Consider the following 14,510-nt stretch of genomic DNA (forward strand, 5'->3'; position numbering starts at 1 on the left):
CTTTGTAAGTCTAAGTGCTGTAAAAATGCACCCCATGGTACACTGAAAAAGTGTGAGCTAAACGCAAAATTCCTTCCCCTTACAATAAACATGCACATCATACACACACATATATTGTGGACGTCTTCATTCCTCTGTATGTTTTCCATGTTCTTTTTTGTATAAAATGCATTAAATTAGGAGTTTGATTTGCTGATCTACACAAGATATTCTACACTTATAACTCAGAAACAGAAAATGATGGCTGATAAACACCATATGGCCTATCCGGTCTACCCATTCATACCAACTACTAATCTCTACTAACCTTTAGACATAAGACATACTGGGTCTGATCAAAGGCTTATTTAGCCCAGTATCCTGCTTCTAACAGTGACCAAGCCAGGTCACAAGTATATGTTAGCATCCCAAAAAGTAGCAGCATTGCTACTGCCTACCCACAAATATAAACAGTGGCTTTCCCTGGCTCTACCTTAATAATAATTTATGGACTTTACCTCCAGGAATTTGTCTAAATCTTTTTTAAACCCAGCAAAGTTGCTTTTGTCAGATCATCTGGCAGCTTAACTATGTGCTGAAACATAGAAAATGTAGGCAGATAAAGACCATGTGGAGGGGCATAATCAAAAGGGGCACCCAAGTTTTCCTGAGGACGTCCTCGCAGGACGTCCCAGCGAAGGGGTGGGGAAACCCGTATTATTGAAACAAGATGGACGTCCATCTTTCGTTTCGATAATATGGTCGTGGACGCCCAAATCTGGAAATTTAGGTCGACCTTAGAGATGGTCGTCCTTAGACTTGGTCGTTTCTGATTTTCGGCGATAATGGAAACTGAGGATGCCCATCTCAGAAACGACCAAATGCAAGAAGCCCTTTGGTCATGAGAGGAGCCAGCATTCGTAGTGCACTGGTCCCCCTGACATGCCAGGACACTAACTGGGCATCCTAGGGGGCACTGCAGTGGACTTCAGAAATTGCTTCCAGGTGCATAGCTCCCTTATCGTGTGTGCTGAGCCCCACACCCCCCCAAACCCACTACCCACAACTGTACACCACTACCATAGCCCTTATGGGTGAAGGGGGGCCCCTAGATGTGGGTACAGTGGGTTTCTGGTGGGTTTTGGAGGGCTCACATTTACCACCACAAGTGTAACAGTGTCAGACTTCTGAGTTCTTGTACCAAGTAGAGCGCTGCTGAGCCTGGAACTCAGACCAGGTTCTGCTTGGCAGCTGGACAACTCCGGGTTTCACCTGCGCTGACTGCTGTTCCCCAGAGGTTGAGCCCCTAGGTGCGGGTGGCCTATAGGACTTACGGGACGGAGCTGGAAGCGGGGTGATGAACGTATCGGCCAGGCAGGCAGCAGGTTAAGAGAGTAATCCAGGTACAAGCGGCAGTCAGTAGGCAGACGGCAGGCAAGAGAGTAATCCAAGTACAGACAAAGTCAGCAACGAGGGACCAGTAGATAAGAAGCAGACTACAGAGTTAGAAAACACCTACCAAGTAGAAGCCGAAGCATGGAGAGCTGAGCTGATAAAGTGCTGGCGTCTGACATCAGCAGGGAGAAGGGGCACAGCCTTAGGATAAGAGCAGGGGGAAGGAGGAACAATAGGAGAGAAGCAAGGGAAGCCAGGCAGAGGTAGAGCAGACCCAGGTGGGTGGAAGCAAAGCAATCAAGGAGCTGGAAGCCAGGCAGAGAGAGAGAGAGAGATGAGAGAGAGAGAGAGAGAGAGAGGAGAGAGAGAGAGAGAGAGAGCAGAAACAGGTGCATGGAAGCAAAGCAATTAAGGAGCCTGCAACCACCGCTCTCTGAACAAACCCAGAGAGGACTACACACTCATGGCTCAGGCAATGCCAGTCAAGTGTGCGTGTCGACAGGACCCTGCGCAGCCCGAGGACACCACTTGCATTGAGGTAGGGGCATGACAAACAGGTGAGGGAGGATGGGCCTGGGTCCGCCTGTCTGAAGTGCACTGCACCCACTAAAACTGCTCCAGGGACCTGCATACTGCTGCGATGGACCTGAGTATGGCATTTGAGGCTGGCATAGAGGCTGGCAAAAGATATTTTGAAAAAATTTTTTTGAGGGTGGGAGGGGATTGGTGACCACTGGGGGAGTAAGGGGAGGTCATCCCCAATTCCCTTCAGTGGTCATCTGGTCAGTTCGGGCACCTTTTCATGGCTTGGTCGTAACAAAAAAAAAGGACCAAAGTAAGTCGTCCAAGTGCTCATCAGGGACAGCGCTTCTTTTTTGATTATGGGTCGAGGACGCCCATGTGTTAGGCACACCCAAGTCCCACCCTGTCTACGCCTCTGACACGCCCCCCGGGAACTTTGGTTGTCCCGCGACGGAAAGCATTTGGGGACGCCCAAATCGGATGCCGATTTGGGCGACCCCTGGGAAAGGATGCCCATCTTCTGATTGTATCGAAAGATGGGCGTCTCTTCTCTTTCGAAAATAAGCCTGAAAGTGTCCTCTGTCTACCCAGACTCATCCATCAGCTTTTTTTTTAGAGCATGTTATAGTGGAGACATCCAAGTTCAACCTGATGAAAGGCATCCCATATTGCACCACTGGATTATTGTTATATTCTAATGACAGTTGCTTCCAATGTCCTAATCCCATTTGCACCACTGGATTATTGTTATATTCTAATGACAGTTGCTTCCAAATCCTTCTTATCTGTTCCCTTCTCTACTACTGCCAACTCCAGACTTCGCGCCTTCTGTCTCGCTGCACCCTCCGTCTGGAATAAACTTCCTGAGCCCCTACGTCTTGCCCCATCCTTGGCCACCTTTAAATCTAGACTGAAAGCCCACCTCTTTAACATTGCTTTTGACTCGCAACCACTTGTAACCACTCACCTCCACCTACCCTCCTCTCCTCCTTCCTGTGCACATTAATTGATTTGATTTGCTTACTTTATTTTTTGTCTATTAGATTGTAAGCTCTTTGAGCAGGGACTGTCTTTCTTCTATGTTTATGCAGCGCTGCGTACGCCTTGTAGCACTATAGAAATGATAAATAGTATTAGTAGTAGTAGTTCCAATGTCAGTTTCAGGTCTGCTTTTATCTATGGACAAAAGGGGTAGCTGCTCCAGTTCCAACTTAACAAGGTTCCATAAGTAAAAGAAGTCCTATGCACAGGGCCCACTCCAATCCAGCATCTTCCTTCCCTCTCTTCCCCTGTCCAGCTACTTCCCTGGGAAAATGGCGAGGAGCCATTGTCAGTCCATTCTGCAGATGGCTCTGCTGGTCCCGCCTCTCAGAAACAGAAAATCTTGTCAGAAGGAGCAGGGATGGCAGAGTCATTGGCAGCGTGGACTGTTGGCAGCTTGGCATCTTTATGCTCCCTTTTTTCCCCCAGGAAGTGGCTTGGCTAGGAGAGAGGTAAGCTGCACTGCTGGACTAGGGGTGGTGAGGGGGTGAGAGGAAAAGACGCTGGAATGTGTGGAGGGAAGGCTTGGGCATGGGGCCTGGGGGACCATCCACAAAAGTTTTTCCTGGGCAACATAGATGCTTAATGTGGCCCTAGTCATCTGGGGGCCACTCCGAGCAGCAAACCAAGCCAGAATTGGACCCTGTGCGACATGTCCCCAACAGTCCCCTGGTGCCTCTGCCTCCCCTCTGTGGTGCAGTCAAGAAGAGAAGACAATAGACAGGGAACAACTTTGGTTCCCTCATCTCCCTTGTCAATTGTGCAGCCACACCGCTCGCACAACGCTTAGTACGGCCCTAGGCACACTTCATCTCTCATCTCATGTAAGGATACTGGTCAAAAACTGAATATTTGCTCCACATCCATCATTTGGAACTGAGAGTAATCTATTATCTCCTCTGCATGTGCGGCCATCTTTTTCATGATCAATCTGTACTGCTTCAGATGGACAATCAAGTTGCAATGTCTTATGTCAACAAGCAAGGAAGTTTAGGTTCCCCCTGGGTATATCATAAAACAGCATGATTTGGGGACTTAGGACTTTTAGTCACAACAAATTCAAACTACTTACATACCAAGTAGTCAGTACCAGGTAGCACAGTTCAGCAGATTTTCTTCTGTCTATGATACCAAAATCTGCAACAAGCATAACCTGGTGATGCCTTTGGGGAATTAATTCCCGAAAATAATTCTTGTGAACTTTGAAACTTATAGTCCTGTATATGGGCCACTAGAATGGTAACTCAATCTTTCCATGCAAAATTACTATGCATTGTCCTCCATGATGGCTCAAGCATATGTTGGACCAAGGGGGGAAAAAAGTACTTGCATGATAAAAAATGTGGAGGAAATAAATTTTAGTTGTGCAGACCCTATGTTCGTATGTCTTAACATTTTTGAAAAAGAGTGTCAATGAATTCAACATGATGAGTTAGAGCCCTGTTTACTAAACTTCGCTATAGGCACGCTAGCATTTTTAGCATGCGCTAACGCTAGAGACACCCATAGGAATATAAGGGTGTCTCTAGCATTTATGCACGCACTAAAAACGCTAGTGCACCTTAGTAAACAGGGCACTTAATGTACAAGTCTTAATTCTGTTTTGTAGAGGAACCTTTTATCAAGGGTATTTATGTTCTAAATGTGGAACCGGAGCACACAAGGAATGTTTAGGAAGATCAGACAATTGTGGAAGAATTAATTCAGGAGGTAAGTCATTTTTATTGTAAGTTTAGTACCGGTTTAATGAGGCCATAAATTGCAGTAGATATAATTAAGGTTTAATTTAACCTTAATGTGTGTTTATGCAGCATATACATGATTTTAAGACTACCATTTATTAGCACAATTAGTATTGTATTTAATATTCATAGTGACTTTCATTTGGCTAAATTAAAGAAAAAAGAGAAGCGAAATAGCCAATAGGGGATATTCTTAAACTTCTACGTGACCATTTTTACAGATTTGTACTGCACGCTGCCTCTAAGGTGGCCGAGGTTCTCAATTTTCCAGTTCATTTGTAAATGTATTATTCAGCATATTGTGCCAATTTCCAGAGGCATGAATCATGCGTAGGCTTATTCTATGAGTTAAGCTTGCATCAGCATGCCCAGTGCAGGTTGACAGTGCTTCAGGTAAAGTTTCTCCTGCAGGTTTGATTTAAATATTTAAACTCTAGGGAGGATATCTCCAGACATTTGAAAAACTCTTACATACTTTATGGGGTTATTCATAATTTCAAGGGAACTTTTAGCTACTTTTCCCAAATTAATCTTCATTTTCTAAGAATTTCAAAACACATGAAGTTTTTGTATGTGTATATTACATGATATGTTCTGTAGGAAAGCAGTGAGGTTGTATACTAAACATATACTAAGAAATGTGTGCATAACAGGGCCGGCTTAACCATTGGATCAGATGAGGCTCTGGCCAGGGCTGGCGACATAAAGTGCCAAATCACCAGCCTCTGACCTTGTCTGGTCTACAGGTTTAAGGCGTTCGCGCCCCCCCCCCCCCCCAATCCGGTCTCTTCCCCGCAGTCCTGTAAAGTTTACGTCGGTCGTAGCAGCAACATGACAAACTGTCTTCGGTCAGCCCCTGGGATTCCATCTGTCATGTCCTGCCTCCTCTGATGCAGTTTCCTGTGGGCAGAATGCAGCAGAGGGAAGATCCAGGGGCTGGCCGAAAGCAGCCTGTCACGCTGCTGCTGCCAGTGACCAATATAAACTTTACAGGACCATGGGAGAACGAGAGAGGTGAGGGAGAGGGGGACAGAGGAGGTGGAAAGAAAGACTGCACTGGGGGGGAGAGATGCCGGCCCAAGATAGGGTGAGAGATGCTGAACATGAGGGGGAGAGGAGGAGGAGGGAGGGGTCGCTGGGAGCGATGCGATTGGGGGGGGGGTGCCACCAATGCAAGTTGGCTCAGGACACCACTATCCCTTGAGCACTAATGTCAGTACATTTTTTAGCATGGTAAAATATTAAGTAAGTATCAGTCTAGTAAGATAGTGACGTGCTAAGCTTGTGTGCAATGACATAGCTACGGGGGGCCACAGGGGCCTGGGCCCCCCCAAACTGGATCTGTGCCCCTGGTTTGGCTGGAGGGAGTCCTCAGCCCCCTCCAGCTGAAGCATTTTTCCATCGCTGGACTCCAGCACCCGCCGCATTTCATGCCCTGCTGTCTCTTCCCCTCACATCTGGCATAGCTTGTTAGTGAAACTGAGCATGTAGCAGTGCTTCATCTGGAGGGGGGTGGTGGTGGGTGGGAGCGGCAAAACGGCAGTGGAGGGGGGAGGGTGGTGGGGAGGCAGACCAAAATGTGCCCTCTCACTTTAGGCTCTAGTCCCCTCCCACCTCGAGGTCTGGCTACGTTCCTGCTTGTGTGTACTGCACACATCTCTCCAGAACTTATTTATTGAGTTTGCTATACCATTTTCCTGATAAAATTTCTTTCAAAATGGTTTACACTTAAAAAAAAAATAAATAAAAGATTGCAACAAGGTAAAAAGTCAACTAAGAAACATAATTCAACAGAATTATCATATTATAATCAAAATGACTATAATGTTCAATTTCTTTCTGAACACCAAACAAATTGGGTTCCAATCTCAACTCAGTTGGTAATTTATTCCATAATTCTGGGCCAATAATCCTAAAGGTTTTTGATCTTCAACTCACTTTTTATATGCATTTAAGATCTGGGACCAATCAATAATACCCTTGTGAGGACCTTAACATTGGTTAGGAGTAAATAAATGAAATTTTGTCTTTCACCTTCACCTTAATTCTGATCCCTTGCCCAGAACCATAGTGAAATGTGGCTGGACAGGGTACAAGGCATGAGGGATTGCACCTTGTCCATTGCCTCCACTGCTTGACTGTGATGAAGTAGGTGGGGCTGGAGCGCTAGGGTTTTTTTTAAACACAGGGTGCATTTCCGGCTTGAAACAGTCTTGATTGCCCCCCCTCCCCAGCAGCCACTATTCTAATTTTGACCCCACCCTCCTCCAATCTTACTCCAAGTTTGCTTCCTTCAGTTAAAAATATCTGATCCCAGCCCACCCTGAACCTCCCCTGCGTTGTTTCTACTACCTCCTGCTGGCAGCAAGAGGATCTTCTTAACATCCTGACAGCTCCTGTGTAGATTATTAAATGGTGCTAGTAGGAGGTGAGAGGAGATAAGAAAATTAAGTCTATTACTGCTCTGCTTCTGTTAATAACATTGCCTGTATCAAGTTTTCTAAAATGTACAAAAGTTGTAACAATTGGTGGTGGGTTGTGGGAGGAATACAAAGAAGCAATACAATACAGATTAAACTGATTTGGGAAAGTTAGTGTATGTGCATTGTCTTGGAGCAGACGAGCGTGCTGTATCCTGTTAATCCAAGTAAAAAAATGGAGATGTTTCTGGATAAAAGGAAAAAAACAATAAAAGGAGACAAAAACAAATGTACAAAACAAACTCCCATAAAGAATGCTATGAGGAAGAATAACTAAGCTTCTCTTGTTGTGTCCTATACTGAAAAGCGAACAGGTTCACTTGGGCATAGGTCATGCAAAATCCACAGTCAAAGTCTGCTCTCTAGATAAGGAAAGAGCAGATGGCAATGTAGTCCTGGACTCGGGAGCTTGTTTGAGAGAGAATGAAGCTTTAAGTAACTTATACCGCCTGGGACCTTCTTTATTTATTCTTTTAAATGCTTTCTAAACTTTTGAAAACTTTTACATTTAGTGTTAAAAGCATTTTTGAAATACAAAAGCTGATAGTTAAAAGTTTTATGGTGCTGTTACCTGTATTTATTCAATCATTGTGACCACTATAGCAAGCCATTTTAGCTGTGATTCAGTTGCCTGACAAGCGCCAACAGGGCATGAGAACACCCTTTGCAAAACAGCAACTGGCCCAGCCCCAAGGCTATTTAAACTGGTTACAGGTATTAGTTAGGGAAACAAAGTCATAGTAGCGTTCTGTCACGCAGCAGAGCAGGGTCTGTACATACTGTCCAATAAATCTATTTGGAAACCTTCATCATGCCAGTTTCTAATTTTCTTTCAGATTCTGGGACTCTGAACCTTGAGGTGAGAATTGCATTTTCTACTTTTGTCTAGCATTTACTATGAAGAAATCTTTCCAGCCTGGTCTGCTACAACCCATTTTTTTCCATGTATTCTTCAGCAGCAGGTAACCTCTACCTGTAGAAAAGGACACATTGCAAGCTGGTCATGTCTCACCAGGAGACAGCTGTGAATTTCCTTTCCTTTTTTCCTTCCCAGTGCAGGGCTGCAATAATTTGTGTTTTGGGGAGGAAGTTAAAATGGAGATTCAAACCATCTGTTAAAGGTCCTGGGAGAAATAGAGCTACTGAGCAATCTCTTTCTAGCTAAGGAGAAAATCCTCCCTTTTTAAATTCTACAGCAGTAGCCTAGTGGTAACCTGTAAATAGCTGTAATCATGCACCTAGGATCTTCCTAGAGTGCACAATGGTAGCTGCCCGAGCTTTGCAGTAATTCATTACCAAGAGCCACTCACTGACCAAAGATTTTATTGGAGGTTATCAAAATCCTTAAACAGGGACTACATGTGTTTCCAAGAGAACAGACATATAATAGGCGACAAAGTACTTATCAATTATCATAAAAGGTGCTTCATTCCTCTTAGCTGCTGTTTTCCTTGAGTATTAAAATGAATTTGATTGTTGTACTAAAGTGGTAATTAAAAAAACATTTTTTAAATTGGCGATCGCCATTATGGTATAATGTAAGCCACATTGAGCCTGCAAATTGGTGGGAAAATGTGGGATACAAATTTAACAAATTTACGTGCATAAACCACAGGTTTATGTGCAGAAATGGCTTCTTTTAAGTTACTGTACAGTATTGCTCTAATTCTATAATCTTGCATGCGCATTTCCATGCTTAGCATGCAAACTTGAACATGTAGGTTATAGAATACTGGCAAGCTATATGCATAACTTAATTGATAAATTATGCACTCCATTGTTAATCGGTGGAAGTTGGCACTAATTTGCATTTATTGTATAAACTTATAGGGGAATTCTATATATGGCGCCTTAAAAATTGGCACCGAAAAACTACACAGTTAGTATGATTCTATAAACTATGCCTAAAGTTATGCGTAATTTATAGAATACGCTCACGTGCTGTTCCTGTGACTAAAATTTAGGCGCACCTATTTAGGCCGCCTAAAACCAGATGTATTCTACAATAGTGCGCGCAGTTTTTTTAAAATGCCCACAACCTGCCCATTCTGAGTCCATGGCCATGCCCTCTTGTTGACTGCATGCATTAGAACTTAAGTGCACTGTGTTATAGAATATGCCTAGAAAGTTGTGCGCGTTAGTTCTAATTAAAGCCAATCAGTGCTGCTAATTGATTAAATACCAAGTTGTGCGCATAATTTGACCATGTATATAGAATACACTTAGTCACTATCTCAGTGCCTAAACTATGTGCCACCATTTACACCAATGAAAATGTGGCATAAATCCCGGCACGTAGATTTAGGCGCAGAGGGCCATATTATATAACAGTGTAAATTTTGGAATGCCTACGAAACTCCCATTTCCCCGCCCATAACCATGTCCTTTTTTGCCTGCACACGTTAGAAATTAGGTGCATTGCATTACAGCATATGCTTAGTGAGTTGTGTGTGTAAATTCTAATTACTGTCAATTAGTGCTCATTATTGCTTGTTAAGTGCAGGTATCAATGCTAATTAACTTGTTAAGCCAATTAAGTTACATGCGTTGTTAAGAATATGCCTGGATTTCGGCGCAGATGTCTAGGCGCGCTATATAGAATCTAGGGGTTAGTGTGCAGCATCCTAGTGCCTAACTTCAGGCAACCTGTACAGAATTTCCCCAGTGTTCAGTGCATACATCTTGAGTGGCAGGTTCCAAGGGCAGAGGAGGAAAGGTTTGCATAGGCATCCAAAGTAAACTGGGAGCGTTATGTTCATTACATAGATGGAAATGTGCCTATGGAAAAGAGATGGCTGAGGGGGGGATATGATAGAGGTCTATAAAATCCTGACTGGTATAGAACAGGTAAAAGTGAATTGATTTTTTACTCTTGCAAAAAGTACAAAGAATAGTAGACACTCAATGAAATTACATGGAAATACTTTTAAAACGAATAGTAGGAAATATTTTTTTCACTCAATGAATAGTTAAGCTCTGGAAGTCGCTGCCAGAGGATGTCGTAATAGCGGTTAACGTATCTGGGCTTAAAAAAGATTTGGACAAATTCCTGGAGGAAAAGTCCATAGTCTGCTATTGAGACAGACATGGGGGAAGTCACTGCTTGCATTGGTAGCATGGAATGTTGCTACTATTTGGGAATCTGTCAGGTACTTGTGACCTGGATTAGGCACTGTTGGAAGCAGGATACTGGGCTATATGGACCATTGGTCTGACCCAGTATGGCTATTCTTATGTTCTTAAAGTGAATGGGCTTTGTCGGCATTGCTGTGCCAGGAATCGCTAGCGCGATTTGGTAAAAGAGGCACTAAGTGAATGAATGTACATACTTTCCTTTTAAAAACTGGGTTAACTTATGCACATACCTGCCACAAGGGTTTGGAAGTCAGATATAAAGTTAACCTTTCCTGTGTACAAACTGAGGCAGGGCTGGTACAGGGATGTGGGGCACCCTAGGCGAGACTTCAGCCATGTGTGCTGCCCCCTCCCCCCCAATTAATTTTCAGGCCCATAGCACCTTCTCTTCCCGAGAATTTAAAAATGTAACTTAACAATCTTGATCATCTGAACATATCCCCTCCTAGTTCTTGGCCTTATACTTTTAAATATCATTAAATATAAAATGTGTGTGTATTTGTGTAGATAGAGAGACAGATATAGATATATATAAATAGACACACAAGGATAATTTCTAAAAGTCAAACTATCGGGCTTATTTTCGAAAGTGACATAAATCGGGAAATGGCCGGCGATCTCTCAAAAGCGGCGAAATCGGTATAATCGAAAGCTGCTTTTTTGACACCATCGCCGCTTTCCCGTCACCGAGTCAGTGAAAGTTCAAGGGGGCGTGTCAGTGGCGTAGCGAAGGCGGGACATGGGCGTGGCTACCAGATGTCCGGCTTTCACGGATAATGGAAAAGAAAGCGGCGTTAATGAGTATTTCGCCGGGTTTACTTTGTCCTTTTATTTTCACGACCAAGCCTCAAAAAGGTTCCCCAACTGACCAGATGACCACCGGAGGGAATGGGGGATGACCTCTCCGTATTCCCTCAGTGGTCACCAACCCCCTCCCACACTAAAAAATATAAAAATAAAAACCTTTTTTGCCAACCTGTATGCCAGCCTTAAATGTCATACCCAGCTCCCTGACAGTAGTATGCAGGTCCATGGAACAGTTTTTGTTGGTTGCAGTGGACTTCAGGCAGGTGGACCCAGGCCCATCCCCCCTACCTGTTACACTTGTGGTGGTAAGTGTTGAGCCCTCCAAACCCCCCCAAAACCCACTGTACCCACATGTAGGTGCCCCCCTTCACCCATAAGGTCTATGGTAGTGGTGTAGAGTTGTGGGGAGTGGGTTTTAGGGGGGATTTGGGGGGCTCAGCACCCAAGGTAAGGGAGCTATGCACCTGGGAGGTATTTGTATATTTGTAAAAAATTTTTAGAAGTGGCCCCTAGGGTGCCCAGTTGGTATCCTGGCATGTGAGGGGTACCAGTGCACTACAAATGCTGGCTCCTCCCACGACCAAATGCCTTGGATTTTGCCGGGTTTGAGATCGCCGGCATTTTTTTCCATTATCACTGAAAAAGAAAACCGGCCATCTCAAACCTGGCGAACTCTGGCATTTGACCGGGCCAAACCGTATTATCGAAAGAAAAGATGGCCAGCCATCTTTTTCGATAATACGGTTCGGCAAGCTGTTTGTGGCGCCGCCAAAATAGATCGCTGGCAATCTATTTCGCCGGCGCCATTCGATTATTCCCCTCTATATCAACTATTTCAAAGTGACCATCCTCCCTGTGGGTAATAGCATTTGCTATTAGTTCTTTGAGTTTGTATGGCTGTACCTATTGCTTTGCTTTTACTGCAGCTGATCTTTTTCACCCCACTGGAATGTGCCACTCTAGGCAACTGCCTAGTTTGCTTAATGAGTAAGCCAACTCTGAACCTAGGATAAAACTACCTCATTCACCTGTATTTAGGTCTGTATATTAAAAAGTATGAATTCATAGGAGTTATTTTATAATTGCACAAATGCATACAGAGTTCCCTGCATCCTTTTCCCCATGGAATTTTCAAAATGATGTCTATACATCTGCTCTGAAATCTACTACAGGGAATTTTTATGCACATACATTTACTTGTTGCATAACTTTTCTGAGTTCATTTTTGGGCCTACGTGCCTACCAGTATTTTCAAAATTGAGTGCATAACCGTTTTCCAAGTGTACCAGACACATTGTTCTTCAGCTTGGTAAAGTCAACATATGTGGAGGGTAATTTAATAACAGTGCACCATGGGTATGCACATCTATAGGTGCTATTTTAAAATGGAAAGTAGGTGCTTCTTTTTCTTTTGATAAAATACTAGTGTATGTAGCGGAGGATGTGCCTTGAATGCAGGTGTGATCAGTTACATCTACTCATGGGTTGGTGTAAACGAATATGCATATTGTATGTACGTGTGCACATTGATTAAGGTATTTTATAATCTATGTATATACAGTGGGGGAAATAAGTATTTGATCCCTTGCTGATTTTGTAAGTTTGCCCACTGACAAAGACATGAGCAGCCCATAATTGAAGGATAGGTTATTGGTAACAGTGAGAGATAGCACATCACAAATTAAATCCGGAAAATCACATTGTGGAAAGTATATGAATTTATTTGCATTCTGCAGAGGGAAATAAGTATTTGATCCCCCACCAACCAGTAAGAGATCTGGCCCCTACAGACCAGGTAGATGCTCCAAATCAACTCGTTACCTGCATGACAGACAGCTGTCGGCAATGGTCACCTGTATGAAAGACACCTGTCCACAGACTCAGTGAATCAGTCAGACTCTAACCTCTACAAAATGGCCAAGAGCAAGGAGCTGTCTAAGGATGTCAGGGACAAGATCATACACCTGCACAAGGCTGGAATGGGCTACAAAACCATCAGTAAGACGCTGGGCGAGAAGGAGACAACTGTTGGTGCCATAGTAAGAAAATGGAAGAAGTACAAAATGACTGTCAATCGACAAAGATCTGGGGCTCCACGCAAAATCTCACCTCGTGGGGTATCCTTGATCATGAGGAAGGTTAGAAATCAGCCTACAACTATAAGGGGGGAACTTGTCAATGATCTCAAGGCAGCTGGGACCACTGTCACCACGAAAACCATTGGTAACACATTACGACATAACGGATTGCAATCCTGCAGTGCCCGCAAGGTCCCCCTGCTCCGGAAGGCACATGTGACGGCCCGTCTGAAGTTTGCCAGTGAACACCTGGATGATGCCGAGAGTGATTGGGAGAAGGTGCTGTGGTCAGATGAGACAAAAATTGAGCTCTTTGGCATGAACTCAACTCGCCGTGTTTGGAGGAAGAGAAATGCTGCCTATGACCCAAAGAACACCGTCCCCACTGTCAAGCATGGAGGTGGAAATGTTATGTTTTGGGGGTGTTTCTCTGCTAAGGGCACAGGACTACTTCACCGCATCAATGGGAGAATGGATGGGGCCATGTACCGTACAATTCTGAGTGACAACCTCCTTCCCTCCGCCAGGGCCTTAAAAATGGGTCGTGGCTGGGTCTTCCAGCACGACAATGACCCCAAACATACAGCCAAGGCAACAAAGGAGTGGCTCAGGAAGAAGCACATTAGGGTCATGGAGTGGCCTAGCCAGTCACCAGACCTTAATCCCATTGAAAACTTATGGAGGGAGCTGAAGCTGCGAGTTGCCAAGCGACAGCCCAGAACTCTTAATGATTTAGAGATGATCTGCAAAGAGGAGTGGACCAAAATTCCTCCTGACATGTGTGCAAACCTCATCATCAACTACAGAAGACGTCTGACCGCTGTGCTTGCCAACAAGGGTTTTGCCACCAAGTATTAGGTCTTGTTTGCCAGAGGGATTAAATACTTATTTCCCTCTGCAGAATGCAAATAAATTCATATACTTTCCACAATGTGATTTTCCGGATTTAATTTGTGATGTGCTATCTCTCACTGTTACCAATAACCTACCCTTCAATTATGGGCTGCTCATGTCTTTGTCAGTGGGCAAACTTACAAAATCAGCAAGGGATCAAATACTTATTTCCCCCACTGTACGTGCAAACACCACCTGTGCTCACCCAAACTCCACCTCTGTACATGCCCATGGGCAAATTACATGTCATCTTGTCGTGGTACATACTATTACACCAGCTGGTAGTTTACAAAATGGCCTATTATAAGATGTCTCCCTAAAGCAGTGTTCTTCAGTGCAAAGCCCAGGGGCCAAAAGCGGCCCCTGTAGATCTCTAGTGTGGCCCTCATCATCATTCTGGCCTTTTTTCTTCTATCCGACAGAAACAGGGAAGTGGA

General features: G+C 44.2%; 1 protein-coding gene across 1 annotated transcript in view; it reads left to right on the forward strand.

The window, feature by feature from the left end:
- VAV3 (vav guanine nucleotide exchange factor 3) overlaps positions 1–14,510 on the forward strand; it is a 594,162-nt gene that overhangs the window by 321,889 nt on the left and 257,763 nt on the right. Inside the window, 2 exon segments of the mRNA XM_030206250.1 lie at positions 4,547–4,647; positions 7,996–8,018. Of these exon segments, the coding sequence (XP_030062110.1) occupies positions 4,547–4,647; positions 7,996–8,018 (124 nt within the window).

Source organism: Microcaecilia unicolor, chromosome 6 (assembly GCF_901765095.1).
Source record: "Microcaecilia unicolor chromosome 6, aMicUni1.1, whole genome shotgun sequence".
In the NCBI taxonomy this organism is placed as follows: domain Eukaryota; kingdom Metazoa; phylum Chordata; class Amphibia; order Gymnophiona; family Siphonopidae; genus Microcaecilia; species Microcaecilia unicolor.